Consider the following 17,054-nt stretch of genomic DNA (forward strand, 5'->3'; position numbering starts at 1 on the left):
ACAGCAACTCCCATGTGCTGTTTAGAACAATTTGCTATTTCAAAATACAATTAATCTTAACATGGCATATGCCTCCAGAACAAATTCAATTTATTTTCTTTCCTTTTTAGTCCATTCAGTCAGTTAGTAATTCTGTATAGTAACATAGTAAGTTAGGTTGAAAAAAAACACACACGTCCATAAAGTTCAACCTTTTAGGTCTATATATAAACTGCCTGCTAGTTGATCCAGAGGAAGGCAAAAAAACTATTTGAAGCCTCGCAATTTGCCTCAGGGGGGGGGGGGGAAATTCCTTCCTGACTCCAAGATGGCAATCGGACCAGTCCCTGGATCAACTTGTACTATGAGCTATCTTCCATTAGAACCTTTCTTCTAATCCGAATGGGTGCCCTCTTGTCAAATGGAAGGACCTACTGGTAAATAAAGTTGAGAGGTTATTGTACGATCACCATCCACACTGATAAGGATAAAAATGTGAGGACACATTATGTGGAAAAACAATATTGTGCCAGTGCATTATATTTTTTTTAAATATAGAAATAATGTGCTTTAAAAAATAGTGTTTTGGGCTGATTTATTGAAAATTTCTGCAAAAACCCTACTAGTCCCGCCCATGTGTTACACATCCTGCTGCCTCCTTTTCCAGTCTGTGCAGGGGAACCGATGGCACTTGGCACGGAACCAATCAGAAGCTAGGCCTGTCTTTGCTTTTGTGACTACTGTGCTGTGATTGGCTCTCCCCTGCCTACTGTGCTACTGGCAAGCACCATTAGGACACACCCACCCCTCATTTAAAATACGGACAGGGACTGTAGCAGGTCTGAAGGGACCTCCAATAAATCACCTGAACACAACTTGAGTTCTCTTCTGCCAATTTTCATAGTAAATTCTTTATTCACACTTCAACAAATATGCTACCAAGACATGGCCTTAAAGGCACAGTAACTCCAAAAAATAAAAGCATTTTAAAGTAATTAAAATATCATGTACTATTGCCCTGCTTCAGTAAAAGTTATGGGTATGCTTTAGAAAGACTACCATCTTTTATAAGAATAGGCTGCTGTGTAGTCAGGAGGACAGCCATTCAAGCTGAAAAAGGAGAAAAGGCACAGGTTACTTAGCGGATAACAGATAATCTCTGTAATAGTATACAGTGGCATTCTTTTATCTGCTGTGTAACCTGTGCTTTGAATGGCAGCCCCCATGGCTACACAGCAGCTTGTTTATATAAACTGTAGTAGTGTTTCTGTAGCAAACACACCAATTGTACCAGTGCAGGAAAACACATATTTTAATAAATTAATTTTTTTGGTGTTACTGTTCCTTTAATCAGGTTTCCCAAAACCATGAGGACATAGAGGCCACTGTAAGTCTAAAGATTGTTCTAAAAGAACTATAGGTCTCTAGAGAAGTCTGAGTTTCAAGGCTAATCCACAGGGGTTCTGGGGGGGTGCAGGTCCCAGATGTGGCAGCCCTGGTGGGCCCAGAACCTCCCAGTCCAACTCTGTCTATTAATCTCTTAAAACATGCACAGAGAAACAGTTGATATATTAATATTTTATTGTTCAGAAAATATTTAACAGCATAGAATCCAACTTCGCCATAAATGACTGCTCGTGTAACCTTTGAAAGGAGCAGCAAAGCCCATTTCCCCTGTAATTTAGTTGAATGCCCCATGCTGCAGGCACCTACAAGCTCTGTGGAGCAGGGAATTATTCTTCTTGAATTGATCTGTACATAGTGCTGCATATTATTACAAGATTTACAGTATATAAAAATTGCTTATTAAAATGCATACACACCACTCGGATACCTTCATTTAGCAGTTCCCCCTTCATTTATTTAAATCAATAAAATAGGAAAAATTTGAACAGACTGAGTGATTTTCTTTTCAGACAGTCGTGCAAGGTCCTTCTCTCTCCTCTACCAGGTTCCTTATCTGCTGATTGTTATGGTTTCCTTTCTGATTAGGTTTCCACCTAATCTATTGTACATTTGGTTTGTTGTTTCTGTCCTATATAAATCTATTTTATAATCCCTTTTCTATCTGTCAGGAGTTCTAGCAGTATTTAGAGTATGTATTGATTAGTCTGCCTTTAGGATTGTGTATCTGTGTGATCCTTAACCAGGAAGTGCTGGTCTCGACTCTACAACTTAGAAAACACCACATCTTTTGGGGTCTTTTTCTCCATGGCAGCCTGGGCAGATTTTAGAAGATCCTGAGATTGCAACATGCTCATGTTCCAAGTTGCCTGTAACAAATATAAGAATGAACTATGAGAGGTCAGAGAACTATGATTGCTGTAAATAACTGAAAGAATTGAAATTGAATTTGGGATAAAATGCTAGACGCATCTTTTCTACAATCCATGGTTCATTCTACCTTATATACAATAAGAAAAGACGGTAGCTCACCATGAAATCCAGACTCTCTTGTACAGAGTGGTCACGGGCATACACCAAATTCACTTTGGTTCCCTGCACAGCAACAGGACTCTTACTGGCAATCTCAGAGGCTAATTCAAATGCAGCACTGAGAAGTGAAGCCTTATCTGGGAATACACGGCTAATAAAGGGAAATTTTGAGTCAAATACATTGTTATAAGGCATTAATAAGGCAACACTGCCGATAAGACTGGAGGAGTGAATGCAGTTTATAGTGTACTTGGTTTGTGTTCCTTACTGTGGTCTAAGTGTTCGTGGTGGGTTGGCAAAGCACAACAGCTGCATATTCAGGGAATGTGTCTCTGGGAATGGTGCAGATTTAAGGCAGGGTAGTACCAAATAACAAAATAGTAAAAGAATGCCCAAGGAATAAAGAGGGCCTGGTCATAGGCCCTAATGTTCAAAGTATATGTACAAAATACATTTTCCCAAAAGTTTTTGGGAATAGGTTTTCTTAACTGCTGAAAGCAGTAAAGGTGCAATCAAGCTTAGCCGGATAGTATACAGACATTTTCTCTACAGAGAAAAGGTGCTGGCAAGCTAAACGTATTCAGCTGCAAATCTGTACACTATAAAAAGGCTGGACTGAATCATTCCTACGGAGGAACAACACAGTCACAGTACAGTTATCCCAGCTAGGAACTATAGTATACAAAAATAAATCAGTCCATCCATCTGGTTAATATTATAATGGAAACAGTACACTGAATGGGTCAAGCTTAGCCACACCACTGTAATTTGAATAAAGTACACAATGTGAATCTAGTTGCAGAGTCTGGTTCCAGATTCAGTAGTTAAAACTGTATGGGTGTGGGGTTAATAACACAACATGTATTATACTGCACAATAATGAGTGCAGTGACTATGCAAAGGACCTTTGGCCTGCACAAATCTCATCACTTGCGAAAGGGAATTCCTGCTGTTTTAAAACAAGAAGGATCTTTCCTGCTGTAAAAAAGGTGTCGACACTATATGTATAAAGAGTAATAATAAGCAAGCTGCTTTTCAGAATATGATGCAGTGTAGCAGACTTTGGCACAAGTCAGTCCTGTACTTAACATCTGCCTTGAGCAGAACTTTGCAAATCAGAATCATTTTCTTGAAAAAAATATATTTGGTACTAGATGAGATCACACATTTGTACACTTCTGATATGGTTTAACCTGCGTATAACTAGCTGCTTGAACTTATGTTTTGCAAAACTAGTGCTCTACAGTTACAATTACACAAAGAAAAATATGTACCTGACCAGGCCACAAGTTTTGGCTTCCTCTGACATCATCTTTCTTGCAGTGAAGGCCAGTTCATTCACAAGACTGTGGGAAGAGGGGAAAAAAACCCATAGAATATACCCTTTTATGATGGAATGCCCTGCTTTTTCTCAATGTATATCAAATACCTTTATGCCATGACTGGGCAATATCTTACACATTAACACAGACGCATAATAGTTTTTTGGTCACTGGGTGAATTTTTAATTATTATACAATGCCACTGCTCTATAAACTGAACATATTTTTAACAATGGTCATTTTAAATGAAAACAGTACTCGTGCATTGGTTGGCATTATTGATGACCATTGTTCTCAATGCACATGTTGTAAATAAAATAATAGTGATCAATCTAGTCAAAAAGCTAATCAGTAACAACATTGTATCTGGGTTCACGTGCCCAAGAAATACAGCTAGTTCTAACCAGCCCACACCCAATTATATTCTTTATCTGTGTACCAGTCCTTGAGGTTCTTTTAACCCCACTCGACAGCCATAGATCTATCCCAGTACCTTCGACTCCCTATGACTTTAGGCAGACGTTGCAGTGTTCCAACATCGGCAGCTAGACCCAGATCCACCTCCTGTAAGAAACACAGAGAATCATTTGTGTGCAGCAATGTCCCCATAAAGTCTTATTATTATGCGAATATGAGGAAGTTCTGAGAACAAGAAGAGCAACAGCGTAATGCTTTATATTCTATGATATGAATATGTACAAAAGATAAACATGTAATTGCCATTTTCCTACCAACTGGTAACTTTAATTGGCACAGAAGGAAGGGAACTTAAGTATCAAAAAAAGAAAAAGTGTGTGTTTTGTAACACTTTTCATGTGTAAAAGCATGCTGCCTGTTGTATAACATCAAGATGGATTCTAGCATCCAGTAATGGGCAAATATTATACTGCATCTGCAACACTAACAATGTGTCACTGTAATTGTTGTGGGTTACTTGGCTCAGTAAGCCACTGGACATTACCTTGACTTGAAACCAAGCATCCTGGGTACAATAACGAATATCACAAGCAGAAATAAGGTCAACTCCTGCAAGAACAATTCAGATACACTTTTGTCAGTACAGTATCATGGCCCTGAATACATCCTTTAGGCCACTGATATGATTAATCTCCCCTGAATGCTTTTCCACCGGCAATAATGTAAACCACGTGTTGGAACACATACAAGATGCTTCAGCTTTCCAAAATCATCTTACGTTTTCTTTGTGAGGCAACATCATTAAACCTTAGTGGCTCATACTGAATGTTTTTCCACTGGCGATTTCCATTATTATTGGTGGGAAAGCATTCAGAAAAGATTAGTTGCCTGCACTACAGGAGATTAATCAGGGAGGCTGCTTACTATATAGCCCGTGTCAAACATGAATGCAGCTTGTGCATAATAACATGATGAGACAACAGCCTCATCAGTACAATTTTGGACAACATTCAAAGTGTACTTGAAATGAATATTAGCAGGAACTAACAGAGCAAGGCTTCATATCAAAACAATTCTTTAGCAAGTTTCTATAAAGCCATTTTGGCTTAAAATGTTGACGTGCCACAGAGATAGCTTGTATTTGGGATTAATCTACGAATAAACATCAATATAGATACAGGTGGGAGCAGACGGGTGATTCAGTCTTGTATTGTTAATGTTTGGGACCAAAAAGGAAGCAGTGATTTTACTTAAGCTGGGTTTGGCTTGAACTTATTGAAAAAACACTCTCATTCAAAATCGTTTTAATATGGCCTGCAATCGGGCTCCAAATCATGTGAAATGTTGACATGGATGGCAAGGTTGACAGGGTTGTTCTTTAAAATTATACTGACATGTTCCTATATAAAAACGCGTTGGTATTCGTGAAAAGAAGCTCCGTGCAAACTAAAAGCTCGCCAAAGCCTTCCCCAGCCCAGCGAACCTTAGTAATGGCAACCTTTTTTGCGGAGTTGTTTCAGTCACGCTGGGGGTGGGGGCAGCGCGAGTCCTGTTTTAATTTGTAATTAGCCTATCAAGGGATCACACCGCCCCCAGCCCAGCGTGACTGAAGCAACTCAGCAAGATGATTTAATGGTGTCGGAGTATCACTGTTACTAAGGTTCGCTGGGCTGGAGGTGGCTTTGGGGAACTATTAGACGATTATATTTCACGTGCAGCTTCTATTTACTGATACCGACACACACCTATTTTTATAGGAACGTGTCAGTATCACTTTAAGCTTACAACAGCATGAAGTTACAGGAAGTCTGAATCTACCCCTGGCCCCACATTATATATTAGCTATTGGCATAATTACCACAATATTCATGTAACACCCTAGCTCACTCTCACAATATGGTTATTATAATCTTGGGTCTAGCAAGTTACTCACCTCCTCCAATGCAGGCACTATGCACGGCAGCAATCACTGGCTTAGTGCACTGAAAAGCAAATTAAGCCGTTAGCATACACAAGATACATAAAATAAGGAAAAAACCTTTAGTAATGTTGTTAGATTATTTGTTGTGAGGTTACGTGCATAGTTTATAAATCCATTTAACCTCCATGTGCAACAGTTTGGCTCTTACATCTCTCCCTCTAGTCTAGAGGACTACAAACTAAAAAAAAAAAGCTTAGGTGCTGCCGCCTTTCGCCTATAGGGCACTTTGCATATAAAATTCAAACTGAAGATTTGAAAAAAAAAAGCCAAGGGGAAGTAAGCCTTACCTATCATTATACTGTAGCTATATATTTGGGGGGAAATAAGTATTAAAAAAAATGGTGTTAATGGTCCTTTAAGTGTCAATGGCCTACCTTTTCAATGACTGAGAAAGTCTCCTGGTAGTCAGAGATCTTCTTACGTATGTTCCAGGCTATTCGTGCTGGGTCATCTTCTTGCTGTTGTAGAAAGTCACTCCCCAAGTCAAATAGATCAATTCCTATGCATCAAGAACAATGTCCTTAAATAAAAGCTAGTTTTTATTGTAATGACTCACACCAAACATGTCTACAATTAATACAGGGCTGAACAAAGGACATTAAAAAGTGATAGTACAGAAATTCCTTAACACCAGGTTATAGGTTAAAACTTCCCGGATTTGATTTGGGATTCGCCAAGATTCTGCCTTTTTCAGCAGGATTCGTATTCAACCGAATCCAAGTGCCCGGGAAAAACCGAATACAAAAAATCAAGTGACTTTTTGTTACCCAAACAAGGAAGTCAAACATTTTACAGGATCAGAAACACTTAAATAAAAAAAAAGTAAAAGACATTATAGCGCCCTCCAGTAACACTGTAATTAATAATGCACAAAGAAAAAGTCCCAATTTTAAAAACCTAAAAGGGTTATCTCACCAGTGATACGAGGGGCCTGGGTGCTCATGCCCCCGACCTACAGCTCGAGGTGGAGGTATCCAACCAAAGGAGAAAATGGCAGGCACTCACAGACCCCACAAACAGTCATGTAAAAGAACAAAGAACTTTATTTAAGTAGATTAACACATAGCCTTATGCCTTTCGTGCCAGTAGGCACCTGATCATAACCCAATCTACGTTGTGGCCTAAATAAAGTTCTCCATTCTTTTACATGCCTGTTTGTGGGATCTGAGTACCTGCTATTTTCTCCTTCCATTCGGCCCAATATTTTACAAAAACCCTACCCTACGTAGTACTTCCTCCCTTCTCGCCCCCCCCAGCCTATTTACCCCCCGGGGAATTACCCCTAACTTTTTACTTACTCTTCGGTAATCTGAGACTCAGACCAGCAAAGCGGTGCATGCGCAGTTGGAGCAATTTCCCGGCTCGCCACAACTGCACATGCGCCGAAATGGATGGAAATTGCTGATGCGCCGGAAGTAGACCCCGAAGACCTGTAAGATGGCTGCCATGAACTGCGATTCCTGAATCTGCACTGAGGGGTAAGTAAAAAGTTAGGGGCATTTCCCCACAGGACCTGGGCCCTCCGCTGTGCGGTCCTGCAGGGGCGCTATTTTCGCCACTGAAACATACACATATGAAACCCCAGTGACACAGAAACAATACAGTGTGTGTGACTTCCACACCCATAATAAATTCACAGGGTTGGAGTTATAAAACACAAAGCCAAGGTAACGCAGGAAAGCTGTAAATCTGAACTCAGGCAAAAACAGTGCAAATCATCAAATGTTCATGCCCTATAGTTATTGAACTATATATGAACTATAACTGTATTATTACCAAGGAACACACGCTCTAGTTGGAAGGCCGAGACAGAAAAAACACCTGTTATTCTGGCATGATTCACTACTCCTCCCCTATGTAAATATGTGTGTATGCACAATCATGCCCTCTGTGTCCTCATTAAAAATCCATGTGTGTAATTTTAATGATAAACAAAAGGGTGAGAACCATAGAATCAACAATAATTCATATTAAGCTGTTGTTAACATGGTTTGATGGAGAATGCGGTACATAATGCTTGCCTTTGCGCCACAATTCCTTGTACAGTAATATGTTGCCTGTCTACGGTCACTCCGTTATTATCAGTATACAGATATTGTTAGATTCTAAATTGGATGTTGATCTATCTACAGTATCACTTGATTAATCAGAAATGGGTTATATAAGGGTCTGACAACGTCTGTATGTACAAATTCTTAAAAACAAGAGAAAAAGGTTACCTTATATTTCCTAGTTATTAGCAAATTGATCAATCTATTTTTATAAAAGAAGGTATCTGTAGTAAAATGTGCCAATTAATTGGTCAACCAACTGATTAACCTCCAAATTAATACTCATTCCACCAAATAATTATTCCCCCATAAACTCAAATAGTATCAAACCATGTATATTTATAACTGGTAGATTAAAGGAAAATTAATTGTGTGTCTCAATAAGGATTCTCCTATATTGACAAAAAGTGCTCTGTGCTTATATCTTATGTATTGAATAACCGTCAAAATAAATTGTTACTAAATTCATGGTTATGAATTGATTGCTTTTTAAGAATGTAAATTGTGAATTATCTAAATAAAGAATTTTACAAATCAATAATGGTCTCCCTTATGTTAATTAAAGTGCTCAGGACTGAATGAATTCAATTTCTACCCACCATGGTAAAATGCCAGATATCCTTAAATAAAAATTATTAGAAATGAATCTAGTTCGCTAGTGCCATAAGGGTAATTGATTAAATCTAATTAATAAAAACTCATGTTCAAATTCATTGAAGTTAAAAATTAGAAAATGGAAATTCGTAGAAGGTAGAGTAGTCAAGGAAGTTGTCAAAAGAACTCTGATGTTCTTCTGCTTAGGAAAGAATTTGAGAAAAGTTTCTAATTTTTTTCCTAAGCAAAAGAACATCAGAACAGCCTCCTGACAACTTCCTTGACTACTTGGTGGTCAGGATAGTCTGAAAATGACCAGCAGGTGATGCTGTTGTAACAAAATTCATTGATGTTAACAGTACATGTATACCTTAATATCTTGGAACCTAACAAAAATAAATAATGAACGTGCTATGCAAAAGTGCTTAGAATAGCATCCTCATTCATTTTATATTCACTTATTTTTAAGATTTACTTATTCTTTATAAGCAGCAGTTACACTCTATACAATAGTTGCTAATATTCCACAGATGCTGCTGAGAAATGTATCAAATAAAGTAAATTGGAACAGACAGGAACATTGAACTTCAATTTTGGAAAAACAGTCAAAAATAAAAAGTAACTGCAAAATTCTATGTCTAGTGAACATTCTGAAAACAACTGAACGAAAACACGTGTTTGGAACAACCCCTTTAAGTCAGTCTGTTATTTAATCACTGGGGTATTAATTAAATTGGAGATTTACATTGTTCACAGCTGGATGTGAGGTAACTTGGGTTAAATTACAATTTTACTGTAATCCGGGATAAATGTATACGGATGGGGGGATAATGTTTGGCAGCTTTTAATTGCAGCCTGTAATATAGCATATGCCACAATTTACATATGGATGCAAATTAGCATTGCCTTTGGCAAATAATGAACAAGTTAAGGCACAAGTTTCCTAACCTTGCCAGGTTTCCGATTAACATTGTTGTGTTGTTCATTGACAAGTCAGCAGCATGTTGGGGCAACTTGCAAAGGAACCCTGGAAGTAATGCTGCCTCAGGGTTTCCTTGGGCTCGTGCCCTGTGTACTTTGCAGCTTGCACACAGTTGAGTTAGACCCACCACAGCAGGCTGGATGACACTTACAGAGTACATTCATTTTAAAGTTTTTTTATAAATGTATTTGCAACTGAAAGCAGCATTTGTTTGTCCCTTATTAAACTGCTGGTTCAGATTCTTTAAACAATGTAGCAAAATCCAGAATTCTTCCAGCCAAGACTCCAGTTCCCTCAATGTTTTGCATACAGTAGCTTCTGCTACAAACAACCGCTTTCTAATCTAAGGTCTGTTGGGCTTAATGAAGTAGTTTGCACATGGATAGGAAACTAGCTACAGGATCGGGTACAGAGGGTGGTTGTTAATGGTACATTCTCTACTTGGAGTAAGGTTCTTAGTGGGATCCCTCAGGGCTCGGTATTGGGTCCACTTTTATTTAACTTGTTCATTAATGACTTAGGGGAGGGTGTTGTAAGTAATGTATCAGTGTTTGTAGATGACACAAAACTATCCAGCCCAATTAATTCCATCCAGGATGTGGCATCCTTGCAACACGAACTTGACAAACTGTCAATCTGGGCAGCTAAGTGGCAAATGAGATTCAATGTTGATAAAAGTAAAGTCATGCACCTGGGATGTAAAAATATCCAAGCCACTTATACCCTTAATGGGACTGCACTAGGCAAATCCATTATGGAAAAGGACCTTGGAGTCCTTGTAGATGATAAACTTGGCTGTAGCAAGCAATGCTAGTCAGCAGCATCAAGGGCAAATAAGGTCTTGAGCTGTATTAAAGGGGCATAGAGTCACGGGAGGAGGGGGTCATTCTTCCACTGTATAGAGCACTTGTAAGGCCCCATCTAGAATATGCCGTACAGTTTTGGTCTCCATCACTCAAACAGGACATTATTGTATTAGAGAGGGTACAGAGAAGGCAACTAAGCTGCTAAAATGTATGGAAAATCTTAGCTATGAGTAAAGACTGGCCAAATTCGGGATGTTCACGCTGGAGAAGAGGCCCTGAAGGGGTGATATGATAACTATGTATAAATATATAAGGGGATCATATAATAATCTCTCTAATGCTTTATTTACCAGTAGGTCTTTCCAGCTGACACGAGGTCACCCATTCCAATTAGAAGAAAAGAGGTTCCGCCTAAATATTCGGAAGGGGTTTTTTACAGTGCGAGCTGTGAAGATGTGGAATTCTCTCCCTGAATCAGTTGTACAGGCTGATACATTAGATAGCTTTAAGAAGGGGCTGGATTGCTTTTTAGCAAGTGAGGGAAATACAGGGTTATGGGAGAGCTCATAGTACAAGTTGATCCAGGGACTAGTCCGATTGCCATTTTGGAGTCAGGAAGGAATTTTTCCCCATCTGAGGCAAATTGGAGAGGCTTCAGATGGGTTTTTTGCCTTCTTCTGGATCAACTAGCAGTTAGGCAGATTAAAAAAAAAAAAACTAAAAGGTTGAACTTGATGGACGCGTGTCTTTTTTCAGCCTTACTTACTATGTTTCAGGGGTCAGAACTAGCAGTGCAGAGAACAGAATGGAACAAACTGCTTTCAACATCATTTACACATTCTAATAACTATTAAAGCTGAAAAAGTTGAATTATAGTATATCGGAAAGTTAATTACTTTATTCTTTTACTATGCTAAAAAAAAATTTGTGTACTGAAAGAAGTTGCATGTAGGCTCTACCTTCTATGTCCCCTAGCTTCTGTCAGATGCACAAGCTAAGGAGCACCAAGGGGTGCAAAACACAGCAGGGTCCTGTAATACTCGCCTATGGCAATTAAGGTGTTAAGTACAGGGTTCTGTTGTTCACAGAGCTGTGTACCTCTGAGCTGGGTCCAGTGCATATGCTTTATGGATTGATTTATTATTGTGCAAATAGTTTGTGGGTGTATATGGAGTTTTACCCTTAACGAAAATCCAATCTTTATTTAAACATCTTTTTCCTTATATTGGAAGCCCCTTGCTCTCAGATTACGAATATGCATTTGCTATATATTCTGTTGAAATGATTGGATCTTGTATGTTCAAAATATATATTTACTTGTAAGTGAAACACATACCAGAAGTAAACATTTTCCCAGCTCCAGATATGACAACAGCTCGGCAACTGGCATCTTCAGAAATAGCTTGGAAGCAGAGAACCATCTCCCTGCAAGACAGACAATAGGTTAAGCATTGGAAACTAAGTTATGGCCTTAAAGGGATACTGTCATGGGAAAAAACATTTTTTTTTTTCAAAAAGAATCGGTTAATGGTACTGCTCCAGCAGAATTTTGCACTGAAATCCATTTCTCAAAAGAGCAAACAGACTTTGAAATCTGACATGGGGCTAGACATATTGTCATAGATATATTGTATAGATGCCAATGGGAGGAGCGCGCATGGGAAGCTGTATGCCGCTGCCACATGGAGAATGTGAGAGAGAGAGAAAGAGATGCGCCCCTGAAAACAGCCTCCGGTATTACTGTTTAATCCGGCCCTAGCTGCACCAATTACACATCGGCGCCCGTACTTTGGAAACTCAATGGAAAGGTCAAGTATCGGCGCATGCCCATTTACAGCACAAACACTGTAATACAGGGAAAATGCCTGCCGTGCGGGCCACAGGAGGACATTGCATGAGCGCGCTTTGGGTGATTGTGCACATTGACTCGAGTATAAGCCGAGGTACACTTTTTCAGCACATTTTGGATGCTGAAAAACTCTGCTTATACTCGAGTATATACGGTACTGTAGAATATATCCTTATAATTGATAAACTATCAGCAGCTAGCTTCAGTATTTCCAAATTTTTGTAATATTTCCCACAGTCCTCAAGGCAAGTTGCACTATACACCCAGACTTCTGGACTTTGCCTAACTACTTTTGCATCTAAAGACTGAAAGTGTAAATGCAGATATGTTTAAGTGCATAACTATAAGAATATTTAGCCATCGTACAAACAAATAACCTTAGAGAAAAAAACACAATGGACATATTTTGTGACAATATCAAAATTTAAAACGTTGTCAACCACTACAGCAATCACAATGTCATATAAATTAGTCTATGTAGACCTTTAACAGACTAAAGGTGAACAAATCCTTTTGGAGGGGCTTCAGGCAGGCAGGCTGGCCTACAGCTGGTCAGTCATTTAAAGTATGCCTAAAAGTTTACCAGACTGAGCATTTGTGAAGCTTAACCTATCTAGCCTAGCCTAGCATTTCTTCAGTATACACCATATACCACTGCCAGCTGCTAACTGCAATGCAAATGTCACATTTCCAGATTTACAACCTTATATTTCCCTATACCTACTTTTGTGTAAGCTCTGTTGTGCAGAGCCTTATTTACCTTTTGTACAGATCAGTTTTTGTATGCTTAATGTATACTTATACATACCTCCCAACTATCCCATTTTGAGCGGGACAGTCCCGCTTTTGACAGTTCAACCCGCTGTAACGGATTTGTACTAGGCCCCGAGTTTCTCTTTGATCTGCTGCACTGAACAGCCAGAAACAGATACAAAGTTTCTTGTTGTCTTGGCAGACAGCCCAGAATAGATACTTAAAGGACCAGTAACATCAAAAAATTTTTTTTAAAAAATTCGTTACAATACAACGAAAAAAAACACCAAGACAAATTAAAATTTCAAATTTCAAAGCCTTTATTAAGAAATAACTTACCGAAACTCCACTTCCTGTCCTCTTCAGAAACGGCGATATGGCGACCATCCATAGTGCAGTGCTGGATTTGTCCTCCCTGGATAGCTCCCATAGTCTGACAGCAGGAAGATGGTGCTGGAATGCGGCCCGGCTGGATGAAGAGCTGAAGTTCCCTCACAAAATGGTCTCTACCTCCCCGGCCCCTGGGTGCTTCACATGCAGTTGTCGTTGGCAGTGACCGGGAGCTGAAGTTTTTTTATCTCTCTGAGCGCTCGTCGGTTTACTGAGGAGCCGTCGTGAGTTTCCATGGGAGCGAGGGATGTAACTTTGGCGGCGTACAGTGAGGAGGATTCGCTGCTGGGGCTGTGTCTCTGCTTTGTGGCTGAGCGGGGGAGTCGGGAAGGAGCCAGAGCCGTTGGAATGTGTACGATGCTGCTCTTGACGGAGGATCATTTCTTTGCTGCTGCTGAGAGCGTGCGGCTGGTGTCGGGCCGGTGTCTATGTGAGGCGCAAACGCGAGCGCACACCGACAGCCGCACGCTTTTTTCACACGCAGCAGCAGCAGCACTCGCCCGTTGTCATGCACGGATCTGCATCCCGCCGCTGCTCGGAAGTCCCGCTCTGGAGAGAAGCCGGCTCCCCTCCTCCTCCTCCGGTTTATCACCACTCCTCCTTTCACCTCCGTCTTCAGCTCCCGGTCACTGCCAACGACAACTGCATGTGAAGCACCCAGGGGCCGGGGAGGTAGAGACCATTTTGTGAGGGAACTTCAGCTCTTCATCCAGCCGGGCCGCATTCCAGCACCATCTTCCTGCTGTCAGACTATGGGAGCTATCCAGGGAGGACAAATCCAGCACTGCACTATGGATGGTCGCCATATCGCCGTTTCTGAAGAGGACAGGAAGTGGAGTTTCGGTAAGTTATTTCTTAATAAAGGCTTTGAAATTTGAAATTTTAATTTGTCTTGGTGTTTTTTTTCGTTGTATTGTAACGAATTTTTTTAAAATTTTTTTTGATGTTACTGGTCCTTTAACACTTTTGTAACAGTTTGTTAAGATAAGAAAGAAGACTCACAGCTTAAAGGGCAATTCACCTTCATTTGCAAAACTGTAATAACATACAAAAAACACAGAAATATGTTCAAACGTTCATAACCTGCCAAATTATGTAAAATGAACATGGTAATTAGGGGGTGTGGTCACAAAAATGGGCATGGACAAAAAAATGACCATGATACGCACGCTAAATCTTTTTATCACTTTTTCCGTTTCTTAAATGTTGGGAGGTATGCTTATATGACTGTGTCACACTGTAACCTAGAGTGCTTTAATACCCCTCTGAACTGTGCGCGTGTTACCCTCCCATTCAGACTGTAAACCCCATGGGGTAGGGTTCACCTTCCTTTTATCTCCTTGACACTGAGCACTTAATCTGTATTGTAATTATCTTTTATATTTATGTGAATTGTATTTATAATAATGCACTTATTTTTACTTATTAATACAGTGACCCCTTGATTGTAACTAATTTATTGTTTTGCTGTACAGTACTTTGCTCTCAGGGAGCGCTATACAGATAAAAATATACATACATATACATGCACCCCTTCTATTGTACAGTGGTGAGAAATATGATGGCACCTTCCTAATAATCACAATGGTAGTACACATTTATGGTCTGTCACAGCACAACTAGGCAGAAATACTATTATCAATGTCTACGTCACCTCCAGAATGCCTTGTTCATGGCGTTCCTTTTTTCTGGTCGATTTATCTCCACATGAATTATGTGGTTTGGCACCAGAGCGACTTTCAGTGACTCATACTGATATTTGGAACTCTCTGCCTCGGATGCCATTTTGCGCAGTCCTATTGCTGCTCTGGAGAAATCTGTGGAGAACAAAATATAGCTAGTTTAAGCAGCACTGACCTTTAGGATCACATTCAGAATTGCTACTTGCAGAAGCATAGATTATTTTTCACAAGGTAAACGTTGCCATGACTAACCACTTCTGTGTTAAACTTGCTTTTTCACCCACTAAACATGAATTCAACTAAGAAACAAACTCAATCAAAGAGTGATGGGATTAAGGTTAATCCAGTGTGGGGGAGAGAATCAGTTACTAGTATTAGGTTGATCTAAAGTTAATGTTCAGTGGAAGGCAAAGTATAAAGAGCAACATAACTGTGTGTGGGAGGGGTAAAGTACAATTATGGTGATAGGCAGTGTGAATGCAAGCAATCCTGGGGGAGGTGGAAATCTCAAAGTACAACTGTATAACTATATAAATGATTAAACACATTCTGAACACACATATATACATATATATATATATATATATATATATATATATATATATATATATATATATATATATATATATATATCTGGAAGCAGGCGAGCACACACAGGTCTTAATTGAAAAACAAAAGGTGTTTATTAAACAAAAAACTGACGTTTCGGCTAGCACTCTAGCCTTTCTCAAAGGCTAGAGTGCTAGCCGAAACGTCAGTTTTTTGTTTAATAAACACCTTTTGTTTTTCAATTAAGACCTGTGTGTGCTCGCCTGCTTCCAGATATACATTACTATTTTGCTGTTAGCACCCAGGCAACAAGACTTTTTAAACGAGCTGTGCTGGCTTTTTTTGCTCTTTATATATATATATATATATATATATATATATTGTACCCCAGACTGACAAACAGTTTCACTACTCTTGGATAAATGACATTATGACATTGACCTTATTACAGTGATTTTGTTTTTTTATTGGTAAAACACGAAGGTGGCCTCTAATTTTACCTCAGTGAGCAACATCTAGGGAAAACACCGGAGAAAAGTCTGAATTCCTGTGTAAAGTGACATATGTTAAATTATGTCCCAATGGAATGAAAACCACAAGATAGCTTACCCCTCTTCATTAGTCCTCTTAACACAGTCAAAGCCATTGCAATACACTCACAAACGCTCCCCGGTCAATAACACAGCGACGCCATCTTACGAAAGGCACGTTCCTTGTCAATTATACAACGCCGCCATATTGAGAATGGCACTTTTTTTTTTTGTTCTTGCCGTACCCTATGACAAAGAAGTAAAGGAAAACAGTGACGGTACAACTTCCGGGTCACGAAACTTGAACTTGGCTCTGTCCTTTGCGTTTCCTTCAACACAAACGGAAACGGCTGTGAATTTGCGTATCAAGAGAGTGAAAAGCTAAATGTTCTGTCTTATTTCCTTATTGAGGTATCATTTCTTGTTCCTAGTAGAATAAGTTATAATCAGCCACACCACACTTTTAGCTGTTTCGTCTAGAGAGTAGTTAGGCACTGTCTTAAAATAAGGGGCTACATTTACCAACAGCAAACTTCAATTTCCCGTGGCTGAATGGTTTGCTATGTTTTGCCCCTGCAGGGTATGAATACTGGCGGCTCCAGAACATTTCATAGGGTTGAAGGTCTATAAAGTAGTTTAATGAACCAATAAAATGATGGCAGCTTATCCTATGTTGCCATTTAGCATTAAGACGTATTATTACACTTTACAGATCACCATCAGTGTTGGTTGG

General features: G+C 39.5%; 1 protein-coding gene across 2 annotated transcripts; it reads right to left on the reverse strand.

Annotated features, from left to right (window-relative positions):
• Positions 1 to 1,542: 1,542 nt before the first annotated feature.
• On the reverse strand, positions 1,543 to 16,559 carry ech1.L (enoyl-CoA hydratase 1, peroxisomal L homeolog). 2 transcript variants are annotated; one of them, XM_018228947.2, is made up of 10 exons: positions 16,401 to 16,559; positions 15,215 to 15,377; positions 11,905 to 11,993; positions 6,510 to 6,634; positions 6,088 to 6,136; positions 4,699 to 4,763; positions 4,231 to 4,301; positions 3,690 to 3,761; positions 2,416 to 2,566; positions 1,543 to 2,252 (listed from the first exon to the last, which is right to left on the reverse strand). In XM_018228947.2, exons 1-10 carry the CDS (start codon positions 16,435 to 16,437, stop codon positions 2,148 to 2,150), a joined length of 927 nt encoding a protein of 308 aa, XP_018084436.1. In that variant the 5' UTR covers positions 16,438 to 16,559; the 3' UTR covers positions 1,543 to 2,147.
• Between the last annotated feature and the right edge of the window lie 495 nt (positions 16,560 to 17,054).

Source organism: Xenopus laevis, chromosome 8L, assembly GCF_017654675.1.
Source record: "Xenopus laevis strain J_2021 chromosome 8L, Xenopus_laevis_v10.1, whole genome shotgun sequence".
NCBI classification, from domain to species: domain Eukaryota; kingdom Metazoa; phylum Chordata; class Amphibia; order Anura; family Pipidae; genus Xenopus; species Xenopus laevis.

What these genes read in the sequence shown, in the direction of transcription:
- ech1.L (XM_018228947.2), bottom strand. Translation starts at nt 16,437, where the DNA reads ATGGCTTTGACTGTGTTAAGAGGACTAATGAAGAGGG. An exon ending in TGGGAAAATGTTTACTTCTG is followed by an intron (nt 6,635 to 11,904) that starts GTATGTGTTTCA and finishes CTTGATGCATAG; the next exon opens with GAATTGATCTATTTGACTTG. An exon ending in AAGAGAGTCTGGATTTCATG is followed by an intron (nt 2,253 to 2,415) that starts GTGAGCTACCGT and finishes TATTTGTTACAG; the next exon opens with GCAACTTGGAACATGAGCAT.